At 41.2% G+C, this 14,549-nt stretch overlaps 1 protein-coding gene across 6 annotated transcripts in view; it reads left to right on the top strand.

Moving 5' to 3' along the window:
- The window catches only part of SCML4 (Scm polycomb group protein like 4), a 104,522-nt gene that overhangs the window by 26,396 nt on the left and 63,577 nt on the right, over positions 1-14,549 (top strand). For 4 of the 6 annotated variants that reach the window (XM_043439512.1, XM_043439510.1, XM_043439515.1 and 1 more), the window contains one exon: positions 13,361-13,575. The exons of the other annotated variants lie outside the window; for them this stretch is intronic. In XM_043439512.1, the coding sequence (XP_043295447.1) occupies positions 13,420-13,575 (156 nt within the window). In that variant the 5' untranslated portion in view covers positions 13,361-13,419. The remainder of the gene's footprint in view (positions 1-13,360; positions 13,576-14,549) is intronic. 6 annotated transcript variants of the gene reach the window in all.

The raw sequence follows: 14,549 nt of genomic DNA, 5'->3' as shown, positions 1-14,549 counted from the left end.
TCCAGTTCACTGTCACTTGTGACCCCTCCAGTCTACTTTAAGCAGTAGGCTAATCCCATCCTTGTTCTTGTTCTGAAAAATAGAAGTTAGCCCAGTGGCACCCGCCCTGTACTCTTCAGCACTTTCTGTCTCTCTTCAGCTCCTTCTGTGTTTTGACTCCTGCTGAGACTTGTCTGCCTGCTTCCCGCAGCAAGTATGCAAGGTTTGTCCCAGAACAGATGCACCTGCCACTGCAGATACTTTTCCATTTGTAGGCTTGTCCCGATCTCCCTTTGTATCTCCAGGACCTAGCACACGTGCTCCGCACCTAGTCAGTTGTAAGTGTTCAATAAATATTCATATAGGTCTGGATTTTCAAAAGATAAATGCTGAAAGCTAATTAAGAATTGATTTAACTGCTGTTGCACAGCCTCAGGAGACCTCTGAGAAGGGGAGAAGATCTGGAAAATTATCCAGGAGGCCCCTGTTTGCTGACTGCTAACCCACTGGAGAGGAGCCAGGATGAAAGTCATTATTTTTTTTCTTTTTTTGACCCTTTCTTTCACAACCCAGCAGCAGAAGGCCACGATTGTGTCACTGTGTGCTCGTCTCCCTCCCTTTCTTTTTATGAGTCAATCAAATCATATTTGCTGAGGGTTCAATGCCTGCAGGGCCCCAGGAGGTCACACTAACTTTACCCAGCCCAGGTACAACATTAATAACATCCTTGATTTCTCTCAGATTGTATGCAAGGATTCCAGACTTTTTGGTCAGACATTTTAAAATGTAACATCTCTCACTCCACCTCCAGCCAGAAGCAAAAAGCCCTGAGAGGTGACACTCCCTTGGGTCTCAATGGCTAACATCTTGTTAACCAGGTGCTGGTTGGGAGAGGTTGTGTCTGGCATAAGACACAGAGTCTCTCTGAGCCGTCACCTGTGTAGGTTTGACAGACTCTTCATCTGTGTAACGGGGGTACATAATAATACTTGCCTTAAAGGCTCCTAGTGAGAATTTAACAAAATAATGCGTGCACATTCAGATGCTTCTTTCATCCATTTACTGAGTCATCTTCTGTTTGTTACCTTGTTGGTCATGTGTGTTACCCTGTCTACCAGGGCCAGCGCCTGCAGCATCGCAGGCACAGATGTGAGGGAAGCAGCCGATAGGGACTGGTGGGACCTGGGATCCCGTGCTCCATGGGTGGTATGTCCCAAGGGAAGCAGGAGTTGCTCGGGGAAAACCTGAACATAAGCTTGGCTGTTGTACCATGGGCTGGCAGGCCTGTTCTGCAGAGGCTTTGTATTTATGATGGCCAGCCACCGCTCCTTACCTGGACCTCAAGTGTGTGCTATGACCACTTCTCCTTCTCCAGTGACCTGCGAGTGTCATCAGGCTCTGAGCCGTCCTGGAAGACTGAGACTGAGAATTTGGCTGTGCTCTGCACACCGCAACATACCAGAGGGGCCCCCTGGAAGGTGGTGTGTGTGTAGACCTGATCCTTGTTCACTGGCCGTGCCGGCTCCTCCTATAAGCCCCGCAATCAAAGAAACACATACGGTCCTTGTACACTGGGAAAGCAAAGCTTTCTGCCAGCAAACACAGAGGACCAAAATCAGTTTTAAGGGCTGTTGCCATTCATCTCTAAAGTACATCTTTCCTTGACTTGCAAAGAGGCGACGGCTTTGGTTCCTGAGTTGTTCTCATATTTGTATTCTGTTGAGTGCTATATTATGCCTAGGTGGAGCCAAGGTGTGTATCTTTCTTAGACAACGAATTCTTCAAGGGCAAACATTGAGTTTCTAAGTCTTGAGACAACTAACAAAGTTTCTTAGATACTTCAGTGTTTTGCGAAGAGTATCATAATGCAGATATCATAGTTATACATTTCTGCACTTGAAGCTGAACAACTGTGTGCTGAAATTTTGTGTGAAAACATTTGTGTTGGAAGGATGCTGTCTAAAGCAGCCCCGTGTGAAATCCTTAAGGAATTCACAACCCTCAAGACTGCTGAGTGGATTCCCACTTCATGAGACATTGATTTAGAGAGTTGTGATTTGTCTTATTATTAAAGCCTTAAGAATCTTTCTGAGCAAAGTATTTTAAAGGAATCTAGGCCTACAGTTCACTTTTATTACAAAACATAGTCTTGAAAGTTTGCTCTGTTGATAAAGATTGAACTAGAAACAACCAAAACACCAAACCACTAGTGCTTTCTTAAAACTAAATGTAAAGTATAAATAGAGAACAAAACAGGAAATCGTGGTTTGCAAAAAAAAAGAAATAGTTGTAGCTGCCCTAAAAAGTTACTTTCCTTACACTATATACTGAGTTCAGAGCCCAAGTGACAGAAATTCACTGGTTCCACCTCCCAGCAGAGACAATGTCTTCCAGTACAAGCTGCCCTACTGCTACTGAAACTATAAAAAGTGAAAAAGTGAAGTCGCTCAGTCGTGTCTGACTCTTTGCGACCCCATGGAATGTAGCCTACCAGGTTCCTCCATCCATGGGATTTTCCAGGCAAGAATACTGGAGTGGGTTACCATTTCCTTCTCCCAGATATCTTCCCGACCCAGGGATTGAACCCAGGTCTCCCGCATTGTAGGCAGACGCTTTACCATCTGAGCCACCAGGGAAGCTCACTGAAACTGTAATAATCCTTTAAAAGTATTTAGATCAGCCCGTAGGTCACAGGCACTGGCCAAATAGGTGTGTTCCTGTATCTCTCCGGTCATCACGTGCTCAGTGAGTTGATTGTGTTGCCTGGTACCACTTCAGCTTTCCCTTTGCGTCAGTGCCGTCTCTTTATAGCCTACAGAGATGTGGAAATGTGTCTGGAAGGGTCAGGTTCCCCCCTTTTCCTTCTAGCAAACTCCATCGCCAGCTCCAGGCATGCCACTCAGGGCTGACCCTGGGAGACAGCTGAAGGAATCTGTGAATTTATGAATGCCCACTGAAATGGCTGCTGGTCCAACCAGTCACATCACTGGGATATTAGGTGTCTGGTCAGTGTGAATGCACACAGCTATGGCACCTGATGAGGGTGGCACCCACAGAATGACTTGTGATTTGTGGTCCTTGAAGAGTCCAAAGCACCTGGCCTGTCCTACCTCCCACATGTCAGTGCAGGTAGCCCCGGCTGCTCAATGGTTGTGCATGGCAGGGCCACTCACTTATTCTTCTCTGCAATAAGAATTTGTAGATGTGCTAATTTATTTTTATTTTTGAATAGAAACGAAATATAAAAGGTAGGAAACAGTATGCAGAGAAAAGTTCCAGTCCCCCTGCTACCAACTTCCAAGAGATGATTGCTGCCATTTTTTAATACTTCCTGAGATATTTTATGCATATAGAAGTGTATATCTATCTATCTATCTATAGATATATGTATGTATGTATGTATGTCGGAGAAGGCAATGGCACCCCACTCCAGTACTCTTGCCTGGAAAATCCCATGGATGGAGGAGCCTGGTAGGCTGCAGTCCATGGGGTCGTGAAGAGTTGGACATGACTGAGCGACTTCACTTTCACTTTTCACTTTTATGCATTGGAGAAGGAAATGGCAACCCACTCCAGTGTTCTTGCCTGGAGAATCCCAGGGATGGGGTCGCACAGAGTAAGACATGACTGAAATGACTTAGCAGTAGCATGTATGTATGTATGTATATCTTCCTCACCTACCATATGATAACAGGCTATCTGTGCTACTATGTAAACTTAAACATTTATCTTGAAGATTATGTGCCCTTATTTTTCTTAACCACAATTCTGCTGACCACAGCAATGGCAGAAAGCATTCTATCACCTCCCTCCTCCACACAACCCAGGGGTTTGCAGCTATGCAGTGCTCCAAGTATGGCAACAGAAAGACAGACTCCATTCTTTGAGATAGCAGGAAAGATGGGAAATTCCCAAAGGAATCTTTCTTACAAAGTTTTGCCTGGTCACTAACTGACCTGCTGTTCCATGTCTGCCTGTAGGGGTCTAACTAGGAAATCTCATTAGTATTTAAGGGCTGGGCATGTCATGCAGGGAAATGGAGGCATAGGGATGGACAGGCCAACCCAGGAGGCTGGACCATTAGCACAGTCCCTGCAGTGGTACTACTGTAGGCTAGAGAGGAGGTGGTGATGCTGGAGGCAGGGCCAGGCCACCTTGCAGAGTGTGGGACTGTGCGGGCCTGTCTAGTGGGAGCTGGAGCCTCAGAGCAGAGGCGGTTTCTGGCAGAGCCTAGCAAAGCAAAGATGGTGGATGATAGAGCCCTTGGCTTCACCCATGCCAACAGCCACCCTCCAAACTCAGACTGGCACCTCCCATTGGGCAAACCCAGCCAGTGGTCAGCTATCATGGCAACCTTGGAAAACCGCTTTGGGTACCAGGCCTCTCATATAGAGAATTACTGGGCAGTGTGAAGGATGGAGCTTGAAGGAGATAGGCCCAGGGCTGGCCCACAGAATTTCCAGAGAGCTGTTTTCTATAAGGATGTCACCTGAAAGGGAAGGAAGCCCTATCAGTGTGGGGAACTTGATTTTTTTAAAAAAGAGATGAACACTTGAAACAAGGAAGTGTGTTTTGCCAAAAATTTTACTTATGTTTTAGGTTCGAAAGATTCATTAACAAAAGAAATCACTCTACACAAAATAAACAATTTCAATATTTAATAGAGGATTATTTGGCTTAATTTCAAAATACAGTCATTAAAAGAAGAGAAATAGAAACAATAGAAAAGAGTTATAGCACATACATCACCAAATCGGGTTGACCAACATCCAGACTTAAACAGCACTCCGAAAGTCCCTTGTTAACAGCAATTGGGAATCCCAATTGGGAAAAGGTTCTGGGCGGTGCAGACACCCCATGGGTGAGACTTGAAATTGCAGTTTGAGGTCTCCTGGTTCTAATCCTAGGCTGCATACTGATATTACCATTAGTTTGCATGTAAAAATGTAGCTCTGATTTACTTTTTATAATGCTGTTTGTTTCACCTTGTGAGTCATAGGATTTCCTTAGACCCCAGGCAGGGTGGGGAGGTGGGGTTGGCCAGACCTCCAGGGGCCCAAGACTTCCAAGACCCACTCCCTTCCTTTCTTTTTAAAGTGCCACCTGACTTACTATGCTTGCAGGCAAGCACAGAATCTGGTCTGTGTCCAGGCAGATCAGAAGCAGGTCAGAGACCTGATCTCCTGCTTCTGAAACCCAAACAAGACTTCCTTCATGTTCATTTCCCTAACAAGGTAGCAGCCAGCACCTTCTGGGCTTGGCCTCTGCATTCCCTTGTTCTCTCAAGTACCTCTTAGGAGCAGCTCTAGGCCAGATGGCCATGTCGGAGTTAGAAGCAAATGTCTCTTCTTCCTGTGCCAGCTGAGGGGACTGGTGAGACTCAGAAAATAGTTGATTGATTTACTGCCTAGTCAGTAAATAATTTGTCACTCTGTAGTGTACCTATCTCTCATGCTTTCAAGTGTTCTAATGTTTTCCCAAACCCTGAAGATCAGGATGTGTGTTTTCCCCACTTTGAGGTGCATATTCTCTGATCTTGCTTCATGTGTCTTTCCTCCTTAAATATATAAATTTTGGCTCTCTATCACCCTGGTTGCTGCACCCTTACTGGATATAAGGAAGGTTCCAGTATTAGCAAGGGAAGAGCTTTTATAAGTTTGGCCAAGGGTGAAATGGATGTGACAGGTTTTAGAATCTGCCCTCTCAGCCAATGACTAGTTACAAGGGAGTGGGAAGGCCCTTCACCTACCCAGCAGCAGAGCTGCAAGTTCTGGCTGTGGGCAAGGAGACACTCATGCCTTGAAGTCTCTATATACTTACTATCTGCATCTAGAAGCTACATGTCTGGGGATTGAGGGAATAAGTCTGCACATTGTAACCCCTCTAAAGACATTTAACAGACTCATCACCTAAGAATGTTCTGTTGAACCCACTTTTTACCTGGTTATTATGTGTGACAACTGGGGCTACCCAGTCCTTTTTGTTCCTAAGTTGGTTCCTATTTTTCCAGAACAAATTGATTTATTTATCATTTCTTTGTATTAGATATGGAAAGACATTTATCATTTCCATGTGTATTTAGACATGGAAAGACAAGGGCATATCAATATGCAATCAATGGAACAAAAATACCTGTAGATAAACCCTCCCACGGCCTTCCCTGGTGGCTCAGTGGTAAAGAACCTGCCTGCCAACACAGGAGATGTGAATTCAATCCCTGGGTGGGGAAGATCCCCTGGAGAAGGTAATGTCAACCCATTCCAGTATTCTTGCCTGGGAAATCCCATGGACAGAGGAGCCTGGCAGGCTACAGTCCATGGCATTGCAAAAGAGTCAGACACAACTTTGTGATTAAATGATGATGGCAACAACAAAACTCCCCTATACTTATTAAAATCAACAAAAGAAATATAAATTATATTTTATTCTATTCTTACTTCTATTGCATTAAAAAAATTATAAATAGAGTTTGGTGCACCTTAGCTTAGTCTTCTGAATATCATAAAGAACTCATAGCCTTTCACAATCTTTCCAATTTACTATATCACCATTTATTATTGTTGATTCGTAAATTGTTACAACTTGCTTCTTTGTCCTCTTAGCAGTCATCCTTGTCTGATAATAATAATATGTTCCAAGCTAATTCTGATCTTTCTCTGTCCCCCAGATACGGAATCAGCTCTCTAAGGAGTGTTGGTTTTATTTTAAGTGGAAAATAGTATCAGAGAGCAAAAAGTGAGTGCTACGAGTGAGTCCACATGAGTGTTGGTTTTGGCTTCTGTTGGCCCCATACTTGTGACAGAACTGGGGGGGAAAATGTATCTTAAGGGAATATACTTTTCCATTTAACGGATTATATTGTCCCACTTCTTATGGCATGAAGCTTTCGTTGGCCAGCAAAGTGTTCTATCATACTGATATGTTTCTACCCAAAATGAAAACATTTGAATGCAGAGCTTTGACCCTAACTGTGGGCCATGAGCCTCAGTGAGATGGCAGCCTCCACAGGTTGCCAGGTGCACTCTGTGGGGGCAACGTTGTACCAGGTGCTTTGAAGTGCAGAATGACAGATGAAAGAAACACAGCCCCTGGCCTCCACGGGTGGGCAGAAATCATTTATGTGCATGAAGCAATGAGAGAATGATATCAACCATCATTTAGTCAGTGCCTGCTGAAACTAGTGGTGCAGGCAAGAGGCAGTAAGAAAGTTGAAAGAAGAGAGAGACCAGTATGCAGAAGGGAAAGTCTCTGAAGCAGAAAGACTTGGGCCACCATGGAGAGCAGCCGAATTTTAGATAGATGGCAAGGCACATCTTAGTTGCTTGAAACCACCTCACATACAGACCTAAACAGCGTGGGGAGCCGTGGCTATTAAGGTGCATATGAGGCTGCTGGTAAAAAAAAAAAAAAAGACACTAGAAATTCTGGCTTATGGTGAATTCAACTGTTGCCCCAGAACAAGAGAAAATAGGATTCTGGTTGTACTTTTAAAGTGACAGTGAGAAAGGGCATGACATTAAGGTCAGGAACCCATCCCACGCAGAAGGAAATAATCTCAAGTCCATTAGGAGGTTAGAGAGCCTTGTAACTACCTCCTCTCATACTTTCAGAAACAGCAGGCAGCCATTGCCCCTGCCTCCAGTCTGGGTGGCCCACCCCTTCTCCAGGGGCCACCAAGCATCTGTTGCCAGTTCTTAGCTTCTTCTGCTTGGAAAAGCCAGGCTCCAATGTCAACTTTTCTGTGCTTCTCCTGCCTCCACTATTTCCAACCCAGTTAAAAGAATGATTTCTTTCATCCCTGATGTTTGCGTGTCATTTAATAGGAAATCTTTGTTATACCCTCTACTCCATGTTTTATTATTGCCTTCTTACTTGTCTGCTTCTCCACAGTGAATATCTGAGATGTGAATTACTTATTCTCATCTGTAATCCAAGTGCCTATGTATAATACTCAACACTCACTGCATATTCAACAGATGTTTGTTGGATAGATTTATAAATGAAAGAGTGAATGAATGAATGGATATGTAACACATGCCTCAGGATTGAATTAGGTGACTCAGTGGCCCCATGGGATTGGTGTGTGCTTTGAATTTGATAATTCCTTGTTCTTTACCTTGGGGAAGCACCATTAGCCAGGATCTATATTTACATGTATTATATTTGCAAGGTTAACAGGGAAACTGTCACCCCCAAATTCATAGACCAGATCTTAGTTTCTCTTGGCTTCAGCTATGATATTTCTAGCCAAGCCTTTTTTTTTTTTTTTTTTTTTTTGAGGGCAGGGGAGTGTAAAGAAGTAGGAGACTTAGGAAACCAGCAGCAAATCTCTTGATTTAATATGTTGCCAGGATTTGACAACTACTTAAGAGGTTATAACTTGGAATTTAGAGACTTGAATGTTATGTTGTTCTAGGGACAGAATCTTTTAATGTTTACTAAAACTCTTTGCTCCAAGATGGCTCCGATTCTGAAGTGAACAGAGGCCATCTGTATTCACTGAAGTCCTCAAGAGAAAGCAGAGAAATTCAGAGGTGTCATATACACCTTGAGATTTTGACAGTTCTCAAATGAGTTATATGATTGGTGATATCAGATTATGTGTCCTTGGCTCAAATGTCCTTGGACAGCATTTGAGGTCTTCGAAGGTCTTTGGAGATGAATGGAAATCTCTGGGCGGAGAGCAGTAACCCAGTAGCCAGCTAGATAGAAGAGCCTGCAGGACGTGGTATCAATGTGGGTAAGGGTGGTGAGCTGGTTCTCTTAGGGGCTCAGCAGAGCACCCCATCCACCATCTGTTTATGGATAGTCTTCTTAGCTCTGAAACAACCTTTTCTGTAATGTTGGTTATAACGTCTTTTTGCCTTTTGTTGCAATTTACTTGAGATGTTAAAGCAGTGGTCAGTGAAGTTCTGTGGCTTTGGAGCCCAAACCATTAGAAAACAAGAAAACAAAGGCCATCGAAAGAAACAAAAGTTTCCAATAGAAACTTTCAGAGAATGAGAATTAGTCACTCATTGTTTATTTTTCCCTTTAAACTGTTTTCCTACCTATGGCTTAAAGTTTTCAAACAATGCAGAATGGTACAAAAAAGAAAGCAAAAACATCTTTCAGTATTCTTTTGCCCAGAGACCACTACTATCAATCTTTTTGACGATTATCTTTCCCAGACCTCTTTCTATGCCTAAGCACGTGCAGATTTATTTCAATCTGTATATATAAAAAGGTTATGAATAGAATCATACTGCAAATGCTACTTTACAGTCTTTGTAGATGCATGTATGTATTAATATATACACACAAGTATTCCATTTTATGAATGTGAAATAATTTACTAAACTGAGGCTGCTTTGAGAGGTGTTTTGATTGTCTTCAGTATTTTACTATTATTAATATAAACAATGTTTGAAGAATATCCTTAGCCTTATATTTTTGTTTTTTCCCCAGATTATCTTCTTAGGACAAATCCTTAGGAGTGATATAGCTAGAATAGGAAGCGTGCATGTATAAAGTTTGTAAATGGTGGTGGTTTGGTCACTAAGCTGTGTCTGACTCTTTGTGACCCCATGGACCGTAGTCCGCCAGGCTCCTCTGTCCATACGGTTTTCCAGGCAAGAATACTGGAGTGGGTGGCCATTTCCTCCTCCAGGGGATCTTCCCAACCCAGGGATCAAACCCGGGTCTCCTGCACTCCAGGCAGATTCTTTATCGACTGAGCTACAGCACAGCAATAAAGTTTGTAAGTGACTTTCAAACTGCCCTCCAGAAAAGTTAGCCAATTTCTAACTCTACCAACAATAAATGGAAATGTCCTCTACACCCTCACCAACATATAGTATTGTCAGAGTTATTCACATTTGTCAGTCTGAAAAATGACAAATGATACCTCAATTTACTTTTTGGGAAATAACCAGTAAAGTTCAGAATCTTTTTTTTTTTTTGTAATAACTGATCATTTATTTCTCTCTCTTTCTTCCTTCTTTCCACCCCCTCTTCCTTCTGTTCTTTTCTTTCTTGCCTTCTCTAACATAGCCTGTGCTTTTTGTGAGTTTTCCATGTCCTTTGCCCATTTTTCTATTGGAGTGTCATTTTTATTTTAATAATTTAAAAGGGTTCTTTATATTAAACTTCTGTTGGTTCCATATGTAGCAAATAGTTTCCTCAGATTTTCATTTATTTTCAACCTTCTCCATGATTTTACTTTTCCTGTATGAAGGCATTTGTGGCCATGTCTATCAGTCTTTCCATGTCCACTTCCCAAGTTTTCCATCATATTTAGAAACTCCTTTCTAATCCCAAGAGTATAAAAATATTGACTTATATTGCCTCCAGCATTTCTTAATATTTCTTTTATTTTTGTATGTATTAGTCTTAGATATCTCTAGGATTTATAAATATAGTAAAATTTTATTGGTTTCTAAGTGCCCTTTGTCCACAAGCCATTTATTGAGCTGTCTCCACTGATATGAAATGATCCTAAATTTCAAACAAATGAAAACTTAATATAAGTTTAATTTCTGGACTAACTTTTCTATTGATCTGATTGCTTATTTCTGTACCAAAACTACTGCCATTTTTACAGTTTTCTCCCATGGACAGAGGAGCCTGGCAAGCTACAGTCCATGGGGTTGCAAAAGAGTCAGACATGACTTAGTGACTAAACAACAGCAAAAAACACATTTTAAGCAACAGAAGGGCAAGTCTGTCCTGAGACTTGTTTTGTCTTTTTTCCCCCCTAAAATCAGTTTGGGTTTTTAATGTGATTGCACTTAATTTATAGAATAATTTAGGTAAAAACTATATTTTTAAAATACTTATTTGTCCAATGATAAACTTTTTCTTTATTCAAGTCTTATTTTGGGGTATAATTATAATTTCAAAAACTATTATTTTTATCAATTGAATCCTTCTACTTCTCATTAACTCTGTATGAAAAATAGTGAAGGGTCTGAACTTTTATCCTTGGCAAGCAAACAAGTTAGCCCACCCTGGTGTCATAAATGTTGGCAGAAAAAAAGATGACTGCTAGATCAGAGGTATTGCAAGTGGTATAATCTTCACATCCCAATCCGCTTCTCTTGTCCAAGTTCCATTGTGAATGCTTTACATGCAATTGTCACAGCTGAGGAATTCTAAGCTTAGGAAACTCTAATGAGAGTTCAAGGTGAGTTTTGTTGAGTTAACCGATGAAGAATGAGAGGACTAAGCCAGAGCAAGAGGAAAGAGCAATGTAGGCAAAGGGAACTATATGTGCAAAGTCCCTGTGATGGGAGGAAGTTTGGAGACTCTAAATAACTGGAAAAATGACCATCATACTGATTCCAATATCTTCTGGCTAATGGTACTGAAGACAGCTAACCTTTTTATTTTTCTCACTGTAAATGATCTGTTTGTTCTGCCCAAATGTTTATAGATTTTTTTCCATTTTCTTTTGGGTGTTCTTTGTTTGTTTTTAGGAATTTTTATTGTTCATTCTTAAAGAAATTTTTTTTAAGACACAGAGAAACTCTTTATGCTTGATGACAGCCTCTTAATATATCTTTGAGTATTTTAGTTTGCTATTAATTTTGACCTTATCCTTAAACATTTGATAAATTATGGTTGTCTATCATCCATAGTTACATTTTCCCTAAAAAATTTGCATCTTGTTTCCACTGTATTCTAATATTGGTACTTAAAAATAAAAGTATTCATATTTGCTATTCTTTTCTTTGTTCATATCTTGGTTTTGGAAAGGGAGATTTGAGGGACCCTGGACTTTTGACACCATCTTTTCCAGAATGTCTGGATTTGTTACTGAAAGGACCATTTTGTAGATGCTTTCCTCCAGTTCTCTGAAATTTATTCCAAGAAGTTATTTTGAGACTCCCCAGTGGTTAAAATAACCTATTTAGTTTTTTAAAACTTTCTGTCCCATTACTTAAAATTGGATTTGTCTCTGTGTTAAAATGGTATATATTTGTAACAAGGAATTGGGGAACAGCATCTTCCTGATTGATGAATGAAATACAACATGTAATCATTCAGGTGTTTTGTGAATTGAGAGGACTATGAGAAGACTCTCTCCAAGTATCTCCCCAGCTACAGAGGTACTTAGTATTCCACTAAAAATACTTCACTGTTGTTCCATTGGCATGAAGTCTGTTGATCAATTTAGTTACCTGGAAAGGTCCTTCATACTCCTGAGATGGATGTGTTTTCTATAGAAGGACTTGGAAAGCAGCACAAATCCTGGTTTTTCCTCCCTCTAGGGAGAGGGAAGTAGAAAAAAAGAATCCAGTTTAAAAGATGACTGTTTTTCCTTAGGAAGTTATGGATAGTTAAGTGTAATTTTGAGTAATACGAATTCTTAGGGTAAAGTACTGATTAGTTTATTACCCTTACTTTAATCTTCAAAACCTATTCGACAAAAGGAGTTTTGTAGGACTTCTCTGGTGGTCCAATGGTTAAGACTTTGCCTTCCAAAGCAGGGGGTGTGGGTTCAATCCCTAGTTGGAGCACTTATTTTAAGTATTTTTAATGCTGAGCATAGTAGTACAAGGGGGAAAGGATTTGTACATGGTGAACAGTTACCCATAGTCCCACCATCTTTGCTATTGCCCACATTTTAGCACATTTCCTTCCACTTTATCACCACATAAAATTTTGCAGAGTTGAGATAACTTTTACCTGAAGTTTGTGTGATGCTTTTTCACTCAACCTCATGTTATTAAAAAGAGTATTGTTAAAGGCTTGTATCTAGCTGATTGTGTTATTCTGTAGATGTATTAGCCATTCCCCCATTGCTTGTTATTGGGCTCTATTCATTTTATTTTTGAGAGTTTGGAAGCTGGATCATGTAAAAATGAACACCTCTGTATGCAAATCTCTGTCCACATTTTGATTGAGGAACATAATCAACTTTAATACAATTGATTTCTACTATTAAATTTATTTCATGGGGGAAAAATGTATAACTGTTTGTTACCCAGTCAAAGGGATAGGAGTGAATGTGAGAAAAACTGGTTGTGTTTATTTAATGCTATTATTATTTCAGTTCAAAGTTGAACTAACTGGGAAGTTGAGGCATATAGATAAAAGTGTCTCCTTGCTGATGACACTATTGGTTGTACTGGTTGCTGGGAATCTGTTGTCCTCTTCACCTAGCCAGTATCCTCCCTACTTCACTATAGTCCCATGGAAATTCACTATCCTTGAAATTATACCAGGAGCCCAAAAGCACTTTAAAAGCTCCAACTAATGCCTGGCTCTCTCCTATTTGGTCTTCCCCTCCCTTAAGGGGTAGGTATGGCCAAAATCACCAAACCGGATCCATGTTTGCCTTGCAAACCAAACAAACACTTCTGTTTTTGTTTTGCTTTGTGTCTGGACTAATTCTTAGCACCTCTTCTGCCTGTGAGCGATTTGTCACTTCCTTCTGTAAGACTGGCACCAGCAGAAATGCAGTCTCAGAGGATCCCGGGGAGAAAGCGAGGCCGACCCCCACTTCACTCGACACCTATGAAGATGGCAGTTCATAACATTTATTCTGCTTCAGCTGGTTCTTTACCAGCAGTGAAGATCCCAAAGAAAAGAGGGCGGAAACCCGGGTACAAGGTATGGCTCCATCATCTCCTTTCTCCAAAGTGGGATTGGGCTGGGGCATGGTGCTTGGACAGACCTCCAACGCAAAGTGTAATGAAAGGTTGGAAGTTGGGTAAAGACAGGGTGAGAAATAAGTTTCTCTTGATGAAGAATGTGACAGACAAGGCTTCATTGTTGCAACATGGCACACAATACATGCTGTTGCTGTCGTGTGCATTTTTACAAGTAGAGAAAGCAAATTACACCAGATGGGGAAAGTTGTAAGGCGAGCAGATTTTAGGGTCATAGCTAAACACACGTTATTAAGCTTCGCATCTCAATTAGCGTTTCAGACACTGAGCTTTCCCCTGACTGTTCTTATGAGGGCGGCTCTGGAAGCCACTTTCCAGAACTCATTTGTCATTAATTTTAGTAGAAGCAGATGATGTTCCTGAGACATTTAAATTAATAATGCGAGCAAGCTAGTGTCAAAGGATGTGAAGAATTTTCCCTAACAGAGCCTCAATAAGGGGACTCATCATGAAAATTCAGGGTGTTAATTCATAGTTTCCTGCTTACAAAAGGTGCTGACGTCAAGTTTGGCTTAAGGAGGCACATCAAGCGAAATGAAAGTCCTGTTACTCTTTCAAGAATTAATGATTTGGCGAGGCTTGAGGGGGTGGAGAATAAATTCTCTGATGTAACTGAAATCACATAAAACAACTCGAACCCGAGGGAGTGCTTCTCCTCCAAGATGTTTTTGAAGAGTCTGCTAGAGAAGAAAGATCACTGAGTTGTTTTCCATGAGCCTTTTGGGCATTAGAAAATGAGCTTCAGACATTTTCCTTTGTCTATTTTTCCTGAAATAAGGGGCTTATGTTTTCACCTTGAGATCTGAATACTCAAACCAAGATGCAAATTGGCAATTAACTCTCATATATTTAGGAAAATGTATGGCAATTATTTCCGGTCAGCAGAAAGACAAAGCTTCTGGAAGGATCGGTTAT

Source organism: Cervus canadensis, chromosome 20 (assembly GCF_019320065.1).
Source record: "Cervus canadensis isolate Bull #8, Minnesota chromosome 20, ASM1932006v1, whole genome shotgun sequence".
Taxonomy (NCBI): domain Eukaryota; kingdom Metazoa; phylum Chordata; class Mammalia; order Artiodactyla; family Cervidae; genus Cervus; species Cervus canadensis.
The sequence above is the reverse complement of the archived record's forward strand: the minus strand, read 5'-3'. Positions and strand labels throughout refer to the sequence as shown.